This window comes from Anolis carolinensis, chromosome 5 (genome assembly GCF_035594765.1).
Source record: "Anolis carolinensis isolate JA03-04 chromosome 5, rAnoCar3.1.pri, whole genome shotgun sequence".
NCBI lineage: Eukaryota > Metazoa > Chordata > Lepidosauria > Squamata > Dactyloidae > Anolis > Anolis carolinensis.
The window spans coordinates 202,851,079-202,866,154 of NC_085845.1; the positions used below are offsets into that span (position 1 = coordinate 202,851,079).

General features: G+C 42.6%; 1 protein-coding gene across 8 annotated transcripts in view; it reads left to right on the plus strand.

Annotated features, from left to right (window-relative positions):
- flnc (filamin C) overlaps positions 1–15,076 on the plus strand; it is a 183,008-nt gene that overhangs the window by 156,867 nt on the left and 11,065 nt on the right. For 4 of the 8 annotated variants that reach the window (XM_062983398.1, XM_062983399.1, XM_062983400.1 and 1 more), the window contains 6 exons: positions 1,873–1,995; positions 3,543–3,785; positions 6,916–7,185; positions 8,683–8,820; positions 12,248–12,363; positions 14,239–14,371. In XM_062983398.1, the coding sequence (XP_062839468.1) occupies positions 1,873–1,995; positions 3,543–3,785; positions 6,916–7,185; positions 8,683–8,820; positions 12,248–12,363; positions 14,239–14,371 (1,023 nt within the window). The remainder of the gene's footprint in view (positions 1–1,872; positions 1,996–3,542; positions 3,786–6,915; positions 7,186–8,682; positions 8,821–12,247; positions 12,364–14,238; positions 14,372–15,076) is intronic. The other 4 variants (XM_062983402.1, XM_062983403.1, XM_062983404.1 and 1 more) reach the window with 1 other exon arrangement.

Genomic DNA, 15,076 nt, shown 5'->3' on the forward strand with positions numbered 1-15,076 from the left:
CTATTACAGGCTTGTATTGCAAAGGATAATGTGCACACATTTATAATGTACACATATTGCAAATTACAGTGGGGTGTCTTTGCAAAGTATGTGTGTGTCTATGTGTATATATATATGTTTGCAAGCCATAACAGACACATATTGCAAAGGATAATGTGCACACATTTATAATGTGCACACATTGCAAATTACAGAGGGCACATTTGCAAGCTATGTGTATACAGGCATATATTGCAAAGGATGATGTGCACGCCTTGCAAATTACAGTGGGTGCCTTTGCAAGATATGTGTGCATCTATGTGTATACATGTATTTGTTTGCAAACCATAATAGGCACATGTTGCAAAGGATAATGTGCACACATTTATAATGTGCACACATTGCAAATTGCAAATGGTGCCTTTGCAAAGTATGTGTGCGTCTATGTGTATACATATATATATATATTTGCGAACTATAACAGGCTCATATTACAAAGGATAATGTGTACACTTTGCAAATTACAGAGGGTGCCTTTGCAAGCTATGTGCGTGTCTGTAGATGTATACATACATATCTATGTTTGCCAACTATAATAGGCACTAGGGGTTGCAAGTGCAAAAACAGAGCTTCTAATGGCACCCTGGGCAATATTTTGTGTCTGTATTTGCAAACCATGTTTTTTGGGGACCATCATCCCCTTCCATTGTTGTTGTTTTGGAGGGGTTTATGCAAATGTGAGATATGTAGTCTATCCATTTTGCTTGCAGTGGCTTTGCCCTCTCTGCTCTTACTTCCTCTTCTGTTCATTGTCTGCATCTGTTTGCCCATCTGTATGTTACATTGAATAAAACACAGCTTGAAATTATCCGAAAGAACAAATCTTTACTACGTAATCTCTCCTAAATGTTTCGTTTCATAATGCTTTGGAGGGATCCCATTCCAATTAGTAATTCGGAGATTTGTATTAACAAATCATACAAATCTCCAAATTACAAAACGGATCTCTGACGCTTAGCACAGCCCTCCATCCTTGGTCTCGAGATCCCATTGATGAATCAGGCAGAGTCTGGGATGGGGAGTGTAATGAAGTACGAATTTTGGTTTACAGATGTTATGTTTAATTATGTGTTTATGTTTTAAAAGGGTAAGTATTACAGTTATTGCATCTCAGGACTCAGAGGCTGGTTGCCATGGAGAAGTAGGCGGAGACAACTGCCGTTTAGTGGAAGAAATGCAGAGTTTTTAAAAAGTCAGTCAGTCTGTGCTCTGATGAGGCACAGGGAAGATTGATTCCAGGTTGATGGGATCAAGGAGACTCAATTGTTCATTTTGAGTTGGTTTTAAATAAGTTTGGTGACTTATTTAATATAGTCTGTGTCCTGGAAAGGCACAGAGAATCTGTGATAATATATCACAGGGGTGACTGTGGTTTGAAGTCACTGGATAGTCCAAGTTTCAGACTTTGGGAACCAATCCTGGCTGGACTCACAGAGATCCATTGAAGTAATGGTTTAAAAGTGGCAGAGAAAGAAGTTTTAACTACTTTAAGTAATAGAAGGGATTCTTTAGAGAGTTTGATTAATCTCATTCTAGTATTGTAACTGTTAATAAGAATACCTCTAAGTGAGAAACAATATTGTAACCACTAAGCTCTGTGCCTGAATAAACTTGTTATTGTTCTTCCAACATCTAAGCCTCTGTCGCATATATTCTTAACTAAGTTACGCTACCCTTTAAAGTAAAAGGTCTCCTCCCTGAGTCTTTGGTGGTTGAATCTTTCCAAATTGGTGTTAGTCGTTCATAGTCCTTTACAAATTGGTGGCAGTTGTTATAAATTCTTTACACGGAGGGATTCTGCCATAACGATGGTGCTTCTCAATGCCTTTCCAGGGAGCCCTTTCACGGTGAAGGTGACGGGCGAAGGGCGCATGAAGGAGAGCATCACCCGCCGGCGCCAGGCTCCCTCCATTGCCACCATCGGAAGCACCTGCGACCTGAACCTCAAGATCCCAGGTAGGGCGAGACGTCTCAATCGGGGACTCCGATGGTCCCAAGAAGGGAATGGTTGAACGCTAAGTGGCAGCAATGGGCATCTTTGGGTTCGTGGGGATGATGGATCTTCAGCAGAGCTTGGAAGAGTTACTTACCAGTTCATTACCAGTGCAATAACTCACGGTGCCACCCCCATGAACTGGGAATTTCAGGAGGATCCTCCTCTGAGCATTCCCATCTCCCCACCTGGCTCTACGTGAACACCCCAAGTTTTCATTAGGATTTTGTTTAATAGGCAGTCATTTTGGTGTGGCCCCTTCTGACGGTGTCACCTGGTGCGCTCTGCACGTCGTGAACCCCCTTAGTGATGCCAGATTTGGGACAATTGACTCCATCCTTCTTATTTCTAACCTGCCTCTCCTCCTCCTTCTTTTCCTTTTCCTATTCTTCTTCCCCCTTCTCCCCCTCTTCCTGCTCTTCCTCTTCTTCCTTCTTCTATTTCTGCTCTTCTCCTTCCTTTCTCCTCTCTTTCCCTCTTTGTTCTCTTCTTCCTTCTCATTCTCCTCTTTTTACTTCTCCTTCTCTTTTTCTTCCTCTTCTTTTTCTGCTCTACTGTTCACTTACTTCTTTTCCTCTTTACCTCTTCCACATCCGCCCCATCCTCCTCTTCCTCCTCACTTCCTTATTTCTTTCTCTCTTTCTCCACTTCATCTCCTCCTCCATCTCACTTCTTCCTCTCTTTCTCCTCCTTTGTTCCTCTTCTTCCTTCTCACCCCTTCCTACTCTTTCCCCCTTCCTCATCCTTTTTCTGCTCTTCTCCCCACTTCCTCCCCTCTTTTCCTTTCTCTCTTCCTTCCTTTCCCTCCTTCTCCTCTTCCTCTTCTCCTCTTCCTCTTCCTCCTTTGTCTTGTTTCTCTCCTTCCTCTTTTCCTTCTTACTCGTCCTTTTTCTGCTCTTCTCCTCACTTCCTCCTCCCTTTTCCTTTTCTCCTCTTCCTCCCCTTCATCTCCTCCTCCTCACTTCTTCCTTTCTTTCCCTTTCTCCTCTTCTTCCACTTCTTTTTCTTCTCCTCCTCGCTTCCTGTTCTTCCTTCTGCTCTTCTTCTTTCTCATCCTTATGCTCTCCTCCTTTCCTCTTCTTCTCCTCCTCCTCCCCTGTTCCTCCTCTTCCTCCTCCATTCTTCCTCTCCTCCTCACTTCCTCATTTCTTTCCTTTTCTCCTTTTCCTCCACTTATTTTTCTCCTCCTACTCGCTTCCTCTTCTTCCTCCTGCTCTTCTTCTTTCTCATCCTTATGCTCTCCTCCTTTCCTCTTCCTCCTCTCCTCCTCCCCTGTTCCTCCTCTTCCTCCTCCATTCTTCCTCTCCTCCTCACTTCCTCATTTCTTTCCTTTTCTCCTTTTCCTCCACTTATTCTTCTCCTCCTACTCGCTTCCTCTTCTTCCTTCTGCTCTTCTTCTTTCTCATCCTTATGCTCTCCTCCTTTCCTCTTCCTCCTCTCCTCCTCCCCTGTTCCTTCTCTTCCTCCTCCATTCTTCCTCTCTTCCTTGGTGGCGGCTGTCCCGGCGCAGGCAACTGGTTCCAGATGGTCTCTGCGCAGGAGCGCCTGACGCGCACCTTCACGCGCAGCAGCCACACGTACACGCGCACCGAGCGGACGGAGATCAGCAAGACGCGTGGCGGCGAGACCAAGCGTGAGGTGCGGGTGGAGGAGTCCACCCAGGTTGGCGGGGACCCCTTCCACAACGTCTTCGGGGACTTCCTGGGCCGCGAGAGCCTCGGCTCCTTCGGCAGCATCGCCCGGACCCAGGAGGGTGCGTCCGAGCCTGTGGCGGTGCCGCCGCCGTGTGTGGTGTGGTTGTGTGATGCGCACATTGCAGCGGAGCGGGGCATGGGGCACTGCATGAGGACTGCCACTTTGGGAGCTGTTTGCATGGCAGGCATGGGCCAACTTGGGCCGTCCAGGTGTTTTGGACTTCAACTCTCACCATTCCTAACAGCCGGTAGGCTGTTAGGAATGGTGAGAGTTGAAGTCCAAAACACCTGGACGGCCCAAGTTGGCCCATGCCTGATCCATGATGATGACAATTACTTCAACATACCAACATACATTTTGGTGTCTTCAGCGTTAGCCCTGTTTCTGAGTACATTTGATCACGCGATTCCAAAAACGGTACCAGTGTCTCCCCGTCGGTTCTAGTTTTGGAGATACTGAGAACATATGCTATCTACCAGTCACCATCTACTCCATCATAGAAAACCGTGACAATGATATCTAATAAATTATAGCTGATAAATTATAGCTGATAAAAGTCAATATTATTGTGTATATTGACTTTTATGACTGTTTTTAATCATGATGAAGTTTTACTGCTCGGTTTAATGTTTTATCTGATTTGTGCTGTCGTGTCTGGGCATGGCCCCATGTAAGCCGCCCCGAGTCCCTCCCGGGAGATGGGGCGGGATATAAGAATAAAATTATTATTATTATTATTATTATTATTATTATTATTATTATTATTATTATTATTATTATTATTATATGGTCTATCCAATGCTGTTTTCTGAATGAGCACCCCAAATAACCCCAGAAACAGGCCTAAAGACCAAGACAACAGGATTTTTTTTGTTTTGGTTGGCCTATGTTAATGATGGGCAAGCTTTTGCGCTTGGTGTGTCAAAATTCACCAAAAAACCTAGCATGATGACTTGGGTGGTGTGTCACTTTGAGAAAAAAAAAACATAATTTCACAATATATATAGTTTAAATAACAAAAATATATAATTGTAATATATAACTGTATTTAATAAATCAAAAACTATTTACTACCATTATTTCCATGTACAACAATCTATGGTACCTCTTGCCGTTTCCACACTGATTTCTCTCTATTGTAGTTTCAATGTAGTCATGAATAATGAATAATATTATAATAATATAATAGTAATAATATAATAATATACTACAATAATAATGGAATAATAATAGAATGATATACAGTAGAGTCTCACTTATCCAACATTCGCTTATCCAACGTTCTGGATTATCCAACACATTTTTGTAGTCAATGTTTTCAATACATCGTGATATTTTGGTGCTAAATTAATAAATACAGTAATTACTGCATAGCATTACTGCGTATTGAACTACTTGTTCTGTCAAATTTGTTGTATAACATGATGTTTTGGTGCTTAATTTGTAAAATCATAACCTAATTTGGTGTTTAATAAGCTTCTCCTTAATCTCTCCTTGTTATCCAACGTATTCGCTTATCTAACGTTCTGCCGGCCCGTTTATGTTGGATAAGTGAGACTCTACTGTATACAAATCCCAATTTGAAAACCTTGCAACATATACAGTAGAGTCTCACTTATCCAACACTTGTTTATCCAACGTTCTGGATTATCCAACACATTTTGGTAGTCAATGTTTTCAATATATCGTGATATTTTGGTGCTAAATTTGTAAATACAGTAATTACTACTTAGCATTACTGCGTATTGAACTACTTTTTCTGCCAAATTTGTTGTCTAACATGATGTTTTGGTGCTTAATTTGTAAAATCATAACCTAATTTGATGTTTAATAGGCTTTTCCTTAATGCCTCCTTATTATCCAACATATTCACTTATCCAACATTTTGTCGGCCCGTTTATGTTGGATAAGTGAGACTCTACTGTAATCCTTAAAATATAATTGTTAAAAAACATAATTTAAAGGTGATACAATAATACTATGTAACAAAATTTGAAGAGTTTTCTATTCCTGGGTTGAAAGTATTATTTCTTGTTTTTTTGGACAGTCCTTGTTTTTTTTTTTATCATGTCAGAAGCGACTTTAGAATATTCTGCAAGTCGCTTCTGGAGTGAGAGCATTGGTCGTCTACAGAGACGTTGCCCAGGGGACGCCCGGATGTATTACCATCCTGCTGGGAGGCTTCTCTTGTGTCCCTGCAAGCTAGAGCTGACATATGGGAGCTCACTCCATTTCAGAAGCAACTTGAGAACATATTGCAAGTTGCTTCTGGGGTGAGAGAATTGGCCATCTACAGAGACGTTGCCCAGGGGATGCCCAGATGTGTTACCATCCTGCTAAGAGGCTTCTCTCATGTCCCCACAAGCTAGAGCTGACAGACAGGAGCTCACCCCATATCAGAAGTGACTTGAGAACATATTGCAAGTCGCTTTTGGTGTGAGAGGATTGGCTGTCTACAGAGACGTTGCCCAGGGGATGCCCGGATGTGTTACCATCCTGCTGGGAGGCTTCTCCTGTGACCCCGCAAGCTAGAGCTGACAGATGGGAGCTCACCCCGTCTTGCGGACACAAACCGCCTATCTTCAGGTCAGCAACCCAACCTTCAGGTCAGCAGTCCAGCTGGCACAAAGGTTTAACCCATTGCACCACTGCGGTCCTCGTTTTGAAAGTAATTGTTATCCTCCATAAACTTTTGTTTTTGTGGCACAACTTCCAGGATTCTATAGCACTGAGCCAGAGCAGTCCAAGGGTTGTCAAACTGCATCATTTCTCCAGTGTAGATGGACCAGCCTTGGCATGGGATAATCTTTTCTGGTCTCTTGGTCTGCTGTAAAACTCTGGAAGTTATTGGAATTGAAATCAAGCTTACAACAACAATTGACTGAAGGCAACTGATTTATTCCTTCTTTCCACAATCACTGAATAACAGTTCTAAATGAGGGTTGTTGAGATCCTGGCCATGAACGACAACACGGTTCTAAATGATTTCCTGCTCAAAACACCCTGTAATAAAACATGCCAACTCCCATCAAACCTCTCACGGCCAAACACTGTGTCCACAGTCTGTTAACTGCAATTCCTATGTCCCGTCCCACTGCCTCTCTTCTTTATGGCAGAGAACCAAAGCAGCCAGTCCCAGGCTGCTCCCGTGATCCTGACAGTCCGCTCTCTCTTTCCGCTTTGTCCAGGTGAGGCTGGCTTGCAAGCCATGACTGCCCAGGTGACCAGTCCGTCAGGGAAGATGGCAGAGGCGGAGATCATTGAGGGCGAGGACAGCGCCTACTCGGTCCGCTTCGTGCCGCAGGAGATGGGCCCCCACACCGTCAACGTCAAGTACCGTGGGCAACACGTCCCTGGGAGCCCCTTCCAGTTCACGGTGGGGCCCTTGGGAGAAGGGGGTGCCCACAAGGTGCGAGCCGGGGGTCCCGGCCTGGAGAGGGGCGTGGCAGGCGTGCCAGGTAAGCGGACAGGGAGACATTGTCCCTATACTTGTCATAAATACTTTTCAAACATTGGAAAGCATTGAAAGGGTTCTTCTATTTCGTTCACAATGAGACAGAGCAATACAGAGAGATAAAGTAGACATTCAGACTATATACGAGGGTTGAATAAAAAGTAGTGCCTCCACCTTCGTTACTTCAGTTTGGATGGGAATATTTTAATAAATCAAACGCAGAAGTAATCCTTAGAATGTGCTCTTTAACGACCACTATTCACTTTCCCACATCATCACCAGACAATGGGATACATTTCTGCCAACAAGGAACAAGTTTTCTGAAGCCGTCACGGAAGAAGTTGACACTCTGTTTCCGCAACCGGCGTCTCACAGGAACCATCGTGCACAGATCTTCTGATAGCCAAGCAAAGCAATCATGTGACCCACACGTTCTTGTGAAATGCCGATTGTGCTTGAAATTTCTCTCTGAGTGATACAAGGAGCGTCCTGAATCAATCTGTCAACCTTTTGCTTGTAACACTCGGTGGTTGCTGTCACAGGACATCCAACTCTTTGTTTGTCACGCAAGCCAGATGTTCCCACCTCAACACCTTTAAACGTATTCACCCAACGACGCACAGGATTCACATCAACACAATCACCACAAACAGCTTGCATTCTCGGATGAATCTCCTTTGGGGTGACACCTTCTGTGGTCAAGAATCCAGTGATGGCACGTTACTTAAGGCGCATTGACCAATCGTCTGCACAGGGTTCCGTACTTCGCACTTTAACAACACAACCGTTCAATGCTAAGGCTTCCCGCCAAATGGAACTGTAGAGGAGAGTCTACTGAACAAGCCAGGACCTGCCACATACCAGTACTACCGTCTGTTGAGGAGTTATGAAGGTGGAGGCATTACTTTTCATTCAACCCTGGTAGCTACAGCATTCACACACATATACACATCCACTCCTCATCATGCATACATTACCATCTCTTCTTCTTTCTCCTGGAAAAAGAGACCCTGAAGATTGCATTCCCAGCAAATCTGCCATTTTGCAAATAGACCATCTTTCTCCGTCCTTTGGAGAAGATGGCGGGTGGACCAGACTCCTCCGGTCTGTCACAATTTTGGAATATAAGAAGGCCTCTTATGTAGCAATATTTCTTGCTGATGTTCCAACTGTCTTTCTAAATGACTGACAGGTGTTTTTCCAGCCAAAGCATGCTGACTCCTAATAGTTCCGGACAGATGTTGACTTCCTTAGATGATAATTGGTTTTCCTTCTTAAGGAGCATTTATTCTACAGCGTAGATGGACAATTTGTTGCTTTTTTAAAAGTTTATAGCGGGAAGTGGTTTTTAGGGTTTGGTGCTAAATCCTGGGAATATGAGCAATGTTTACCCAATAACTTTATAAGCTGTATAATAAGGTCCTATTGCTGGAGTAAACATAAATGGAAAGAGGAAACAAAGGCAGGGACTGTTCTAACTCTCTTCTCTCCAACTTTGCAGCCGAATTCAGCATATGGACCCGGGAGGCTGGTGCCGGGGGTCTCTCCATTGCGGTGGAGGGTCCCAGCAAGGCAGAGATTGCATTTGAGGACAGGAAAGACGGCTCTTGCGGGGTCTCCTACATCGTCCAGGAACCAGGTAGGGTCGCAGATGGCTTGGTGTTACTATTATTATTATATTTATTTATACCCCGCTTTATCTCTCCTGCAGGAGACTCAAAGCAGCTTAACATAAAAGCATCAGCACAGAATTTAAAATGCATCAACATGCAAACGTTAAAACAGGATTGAATATAACCAGTATTTTTTAAAATTCCCAGTTAAAAACCATTAAAACATATCCAAAATTAACAAGCACAGCACCCCCAGAATTGATCTGAAAATCCTTCTTGTTGTAGCCCAGCCTGCACCTGAGCTGTCAGGTGAGCCATGTGAGCCTTGGGTTGGGCCTGTTCAGCCTGTGATTGTACCTGACTTCTCAGAAGACTCTGGATTGGAGCCTAGAATTCCCATGCAGCCAGATGAGCCTGTTGTTTCTGGACAGCCAGAGTTGGAGGATTCTGGGAACAAGCACATAATGGTTTCAAGCAGGCAGCTTGAACTGCATACCTTGGGAGAGTCAAGGTCGAACTATCCCTTGGCAGATGGGCATTCCAGTTCTGATAAGACTAATGAGGTTGACAGAAAGAAAGCTATATGTCAATAGAGACAAGAAAGGGAGGTTTTGAGACACAGCAGACGGCTGTTAATGAGAAAAGGTTTTGAGCAACCTTCCCACAGAAAGAGGCCTTGATTTCAGCTTTAAGAGGAACTGCTTCTGAGAGAGATTTTCAGAGGTGGTAACTTTGCTCATCGAGCGTGGTTCCTGTTCATGGACTCATAGAACACTGTTTCATGTTCCTGTGGATTTTCATGTCAAGTTCATGTAGCTTTGTATCTTGAGTTTTGTTCCAGTCTTTGTTCTTGCTCTGGAAGAATTGTTCCTAGAAGTTTTGCATTTTGGATTCCTTGTAACAGTCAAAAGATCCTCTTATCTGTTCCAGTTTTGTTCCTGTCCCTTGGACTAATTTTGATACCTTGTTGAAGTTTATTCTTGTGTTTGATTTTCTTGGACCCTTGCTTCAAGACTCTCAAGTATTGTGTACCTGGTGGACTAAAACCTTGTTTTATTGACTTTGAACTTTGATTTGCTATTGCTTACATATATTCTTCAATAAACAAGTTGCTTTGCTTATAGTCTGGGACTCCAGTGCGGTTTTGAGGTGTCTCTGCAGCCTAGGGGTGCAACACTTCTATAGAATCCTGGGAGTTGTAGTTTTCACAAGGTCTTTAGCCTTCTCTGCCAAAGACTGTCCTGCAGATCTCAGGATTCCATTGCATTGAGTTACGGCAGTTAAATTGGTGCTAAGTGTTGTGACTCAGCCTTTGTGTGACTCTGATGAGGATTCTGGGATGCAGGTTCAAGATGATGGGATTCAGGTTCAGGATGAGTTTCAAGATGACTCTGATGGCAATTATGGGATTCAGGTGCAGGGTGTTCCTGCTGTGGGAGATGAGGAGCAGGGAGGCTTTCCCATGGGAAGAAATGATGTTGTTAATGATGATGGTTTTCAGGTGCAAGAAGCAGAAAGGGAGAGTAGCTCCCAGCCTCAGCCTGATAACACTAACAAGCCCTGTGGCCTCGAAAGCGATGAGGCTGCTTCTCTAGATCGGGTTAGTCATTTGGAGGTTTCGGGGGTTGCGCAGAAATCTCAGAAGAGCAAATAAGAGGGAGGTCAAAGGGCAAAGAAATGCCTTCATGTTATGCTATTAAAACAGTCTGCTGAAAAAAAGAAAAGATTAACATTAAGAGAATCATGGGAGGAGGAATTAGGAACAAAGATAATGGAAAAAGAATGGGAGGAGATATGGAAAACAAGACAATTAAAAAACATGTCAATTAGAATAAAAGAAAATTATTACAAACTAATTTGGAAGTGGTATTTAACACCAAGAAGGTTAAATATTATGAATAAGAATAATAATGACAAATGCTGGCGAGGGTGCCAGGAAATTGGAACCTACATGCATATGTGGTGGGATTGTAAACATGTAAAAGGTTTTTGGGAATTGGTCATAAGGGAAATAGAAAATATTATGAATATAAAAATTAGAAGGAATCCAGTGGAAATATTACTTTTAATTAAAAAAGAGGATGGGAAAGATAAGAGGGAAAAAATTTAATAGACATGCTATTAACAGCAGCTAGATTACTAATTGCAAAATATTGGAAAGGAGAAATGAAAATACAAATTAATGAATGGTATAAAGAAGTTTGGCGGATGGCACTGAATGACAAGCTAACATCAAATTTAAAAGTAAAGAAGGGATTATGGAAAAAATGATTTTGAAAGTATTTGGAGAAAATTTCTAGAAAAATTATTGGAAAAAGAAGATGGGAATTTACCTCCAAATGAAGAATTGAACTTTTGGTGGGACGACAGAAGAAGAGATGGCTCTGGGGAAGGGGAGCACAGGGGTGAATGTAAATAAAAGAGGGGGAAATGTATAGAATATGTTTATATAATTGTAATTTTCTCAATAATAACAATAAAAAAATATTATATATATAAAAAAATAAAACAGTCTGCTGAGAGGGAAATTTTCATCAAAGCAATTTCCTCGCTTGAATCAAGAACCAAGTCTGCTCTCCTGTATTATCTTGTAGCCTGGATGTATTCTCGTTTCTGGGACTTTGGCTTCTTTTGAAAGGACCTTGTTTCATGCCTAATGTTTCCATGGATTTGTTTCTTACAGCCTTGTTTTTGTAACCATCTTTTGGAAATGAACTTTTAACTTTGATGAACTATCTTTTCCCTATTTCCTAATAAACTACAAAAGACTACATTCTGTGTGCAGCCTGGTGTCTTTAGCAAGGTGAAGCTATCCCGAGGTGCGACACTAAAGGGCATTCATTCTGCAGCGTATATATACCCTGTTTCCCCTAAAATAAGACATCCCCAGAAAATAAGACCTAGTAGAGGTTTTGCTGAATTGCTAAATATAAGGCCTCCCCTGAAAGTAAGACCTAGCAAAGTTTTTGTTTGGAAGCATGCCCAACAAACAGAACACCCAAGCATGCAGGATCGGTAAATGTATGTACCATAAAGTGTTGTACATGGAAATAGTGGTAGTAACAAGAAATTCTTGATAGGATTCACAGTTTGTCTGGTTATGCTGGTTTGTGATGACAACTACTGTACAGTATATAATGTTCATTTTTTTGTTCAACAATAAATGTGAATCCTTCTTCATGGAAAAATAAGACATCCCCTGAAAATAAGATCTAGAGCATCTTTGGGAGCAAAAATTAATATAAGACACTGTCTTATTTTCGGGGAAACACGGTATTATGCACCCATTTCAGTGCTCTCAAAGGGTGATATAGCATAGCTGTAGTCAATCCTGGATATTATTCAAAGCTTTTTGGATCTGTTTAAGAGCATGCTGTGAGCACAACTGTTATTTCTAGCTTCATTACAGTATTTCCTGCAGAATTGGATCATAACGCTGCCTTGCTCCTTCAGGTGACTATGAGGTCTCCATCAAGTTCAATGACGAGAACATCCCCGACAGCCCATTCGTGGTCCCAGTGGCCTCCCACTCGGATGATGCCCGGCGCCTCACGGTCACAAGCCTCCAGGTACCATTTTGGCCCCATCTGGTTCTCAATGCAATCCGTTGGGAACAGCACATGCCGTGGTGTCAAATGTTGTATGTGTAACTAAAAGCAGTTTGTTCTTATCCAGAGAAGAGGGGAAACTGAATAATCGGCAACCAACAAGAGACTATATATTTCAAAGATACCAGATCTGGCCTTAAATGCCTTGCATGTAACTTTTATTAAGCACTAGCTGTGCCCGGCCACGCGTTGCTGTGGCGAAGTCTGGTGGTCTGGGAAATAAAGTATTGAGGAATTGGTGGTAGTTAAGGTCAAGGGTAAAGGTTTTCTCCTGACATTAAGTCCAGTTGTGTCCGACTGCACACTGAAGTGGATTATATGGCAGTGTGGAGTCAAGATAATCCAGTTCAAAGCAGATAATCTGTATTTTATAGGCAGTGTGGAAGAGGCCTAAGTGAGGCATAACTCTGCCTGTCCCCTGGGCTGAGTGGGTTGCAAGGAGACCAAGTGGGCCGAGCTTAGCCTTCTAACTGGCAGCAATTGGATAAAAACAATTCTTCCTCTCCCTCTAATTAGGACTTTATTTTTCTTTTCTTTTTGCTGTATGAACATAGAGGCATGGATGAGGGGTTGTGCTGCCAAGTTTAGTGTTTCTGGGATGTGTGGTTTTGTTGTTTTGTTCTAGGCCGAAATTTCATTACCCTTTTATATATATAGATTTAAAATCATACAGTACTTTGGTACCATTCTCTCATCCATCCATCCTCATACAAGATCCTTTGCAGTTCCTTTGCAGAAGCGATGGGTGCAGATGCAGCGCTGTTTCTGGCACGTATGAGTATCTAAAAAGCCCCCCTTTTAATATCATTTTTAGGTGTATCTCAGTCCATGGTTTACATCAGATGTTTTCCACATGCTTCTCAGTTCTTAGCCCATAACAGTAACAAACAGTTCCTCCCAGGCCTTGGTACACAGTACATCCTATTGCACCTGTTGGGAGGTATCCTTTGTTGTTCCCAACTCAGTTCATCATTTTGAAGGGACACTCTCCCAGGTGCAGGCAGTTAATTTGCAAGTACAACTAACGATGTAATATGTTTATGATTTTGGAAAACCAAAGTGGGGAGCCCGATACAAGAACACAAAGGCCCCTATGAAAGAAAATGCAGTTTTCTGCACAGAAAGTGCTGTTTTCTGCAAAGAAAACCTATCACCATAAATTGCAAGTACAGTAGAGTCTCACTTATCCAACACTCACTTATCCAACATTCTGGATTATCCAATGCATTTTTGTAGTCAATGTTTTCAATATATCGTGATATTTTGGTGCTAAATTCGTAAATACAGTAATTACTACATAACATTAATGTGTATTGAACTACTTTTTCTGCCAAATTTGTTGTATAACATGATGTTTTGGTGCTTAATTTGTAAAATCATAACCTAATTTGATGTTTAATAGGCTTTTCCTTAATCCCTCCTTATTATCCAACATATTCGCTTATCCAACATTCTGCCGGCCCGTTTATGTTGGATAAGTGAGACTCTACTGTACAAGAGAAACAAGCTAGGGATCCTAATGTACAAACACGCAGTTAACCTGTATAAATAACAACAATCAAGATGCAGTTTTTGTATGAAAAATTGCTGTTTTCTGCACGGAAAAACATTCTGTGCAGAAAATGTTGTTTTCTGCACAGAACAACATGCAAAGATCCATGTTAGTCCAAGGTTCTTCTGGCCAGGTTGACTCAACAATCCCATTGCAAATATTGATCTATTTTGCCTTCTTTTCCTCTCTCAATCCTAATGATTTCTTCTTTCTGGAACAACCCGTCCCGCTTTGGCCGTGTGTGGGTCTTACTCATGGGCCCTTTTTCCCCGTGTCCCTTGCAGGAGACGGGCCTGAAGGTCAACCAGCCGGCCTCCTTTGCGGTGCAGCTCAATGGGGCGCGTGGGGTGATCGACGCCAAGGTCCACACTCCCTCCGGAGTCGTGGAAGAGTGCTACGTCTCCGAACTGGACAGCGGTGAGTAGGCTCAGGGACCATCAGGGTTGGAAGGAGAGGAAGTGGGCTCTTTCAGCCACGAAATCCCACATTTATTCATTATTTAGTTACTTATAGTATTTATATTCCGCCCTTCTTTCTCACCCCGAAGGGGACTTGGGGCGGATCACAATGTACATATACATGGCAAACATTCAATGCCATTAGACATACAGAGACACAGAGGCAATTTAACATTTTCCAGCTTCCGGTTTCATGAACGTATGCTCGATTCTGGCCACAGGGGGAGCTGCTGCTTCATCATCTACTGTGACACCGAGTCCTTTTGATGGATTGCTTCTTCATTCCTTTCTGCATGCTGCTGGATGATTTTTATGGTGTTGTAAATTAGTTACATTAGTCTCCACGCATAAGCAGTACCTAAATTTTCCTACTTGATAGAAGCAACTATCTTTTGGGTTGCTTAGGTAAACAACGAACTGGGCTATTTTTTTTTTAATGGTTGGGTGCTCACTCCGACACAGGCTGGCTTTGAACTCATGACCTCTCGGTCAGTAGTGATTTATTGCAGCTGGCTACTAACCAGCTGCACCACAGTCCGGCCCTGTGGACTAGGCAATGCTACTCTTAGGTGGATCTGTAATTGATTACGCGACTGAATCCAAAGGATGTTTCTACCCAATGGTTCCTCTTCTTCATCTTGAAAAGAATTGACTAATGGAGTGT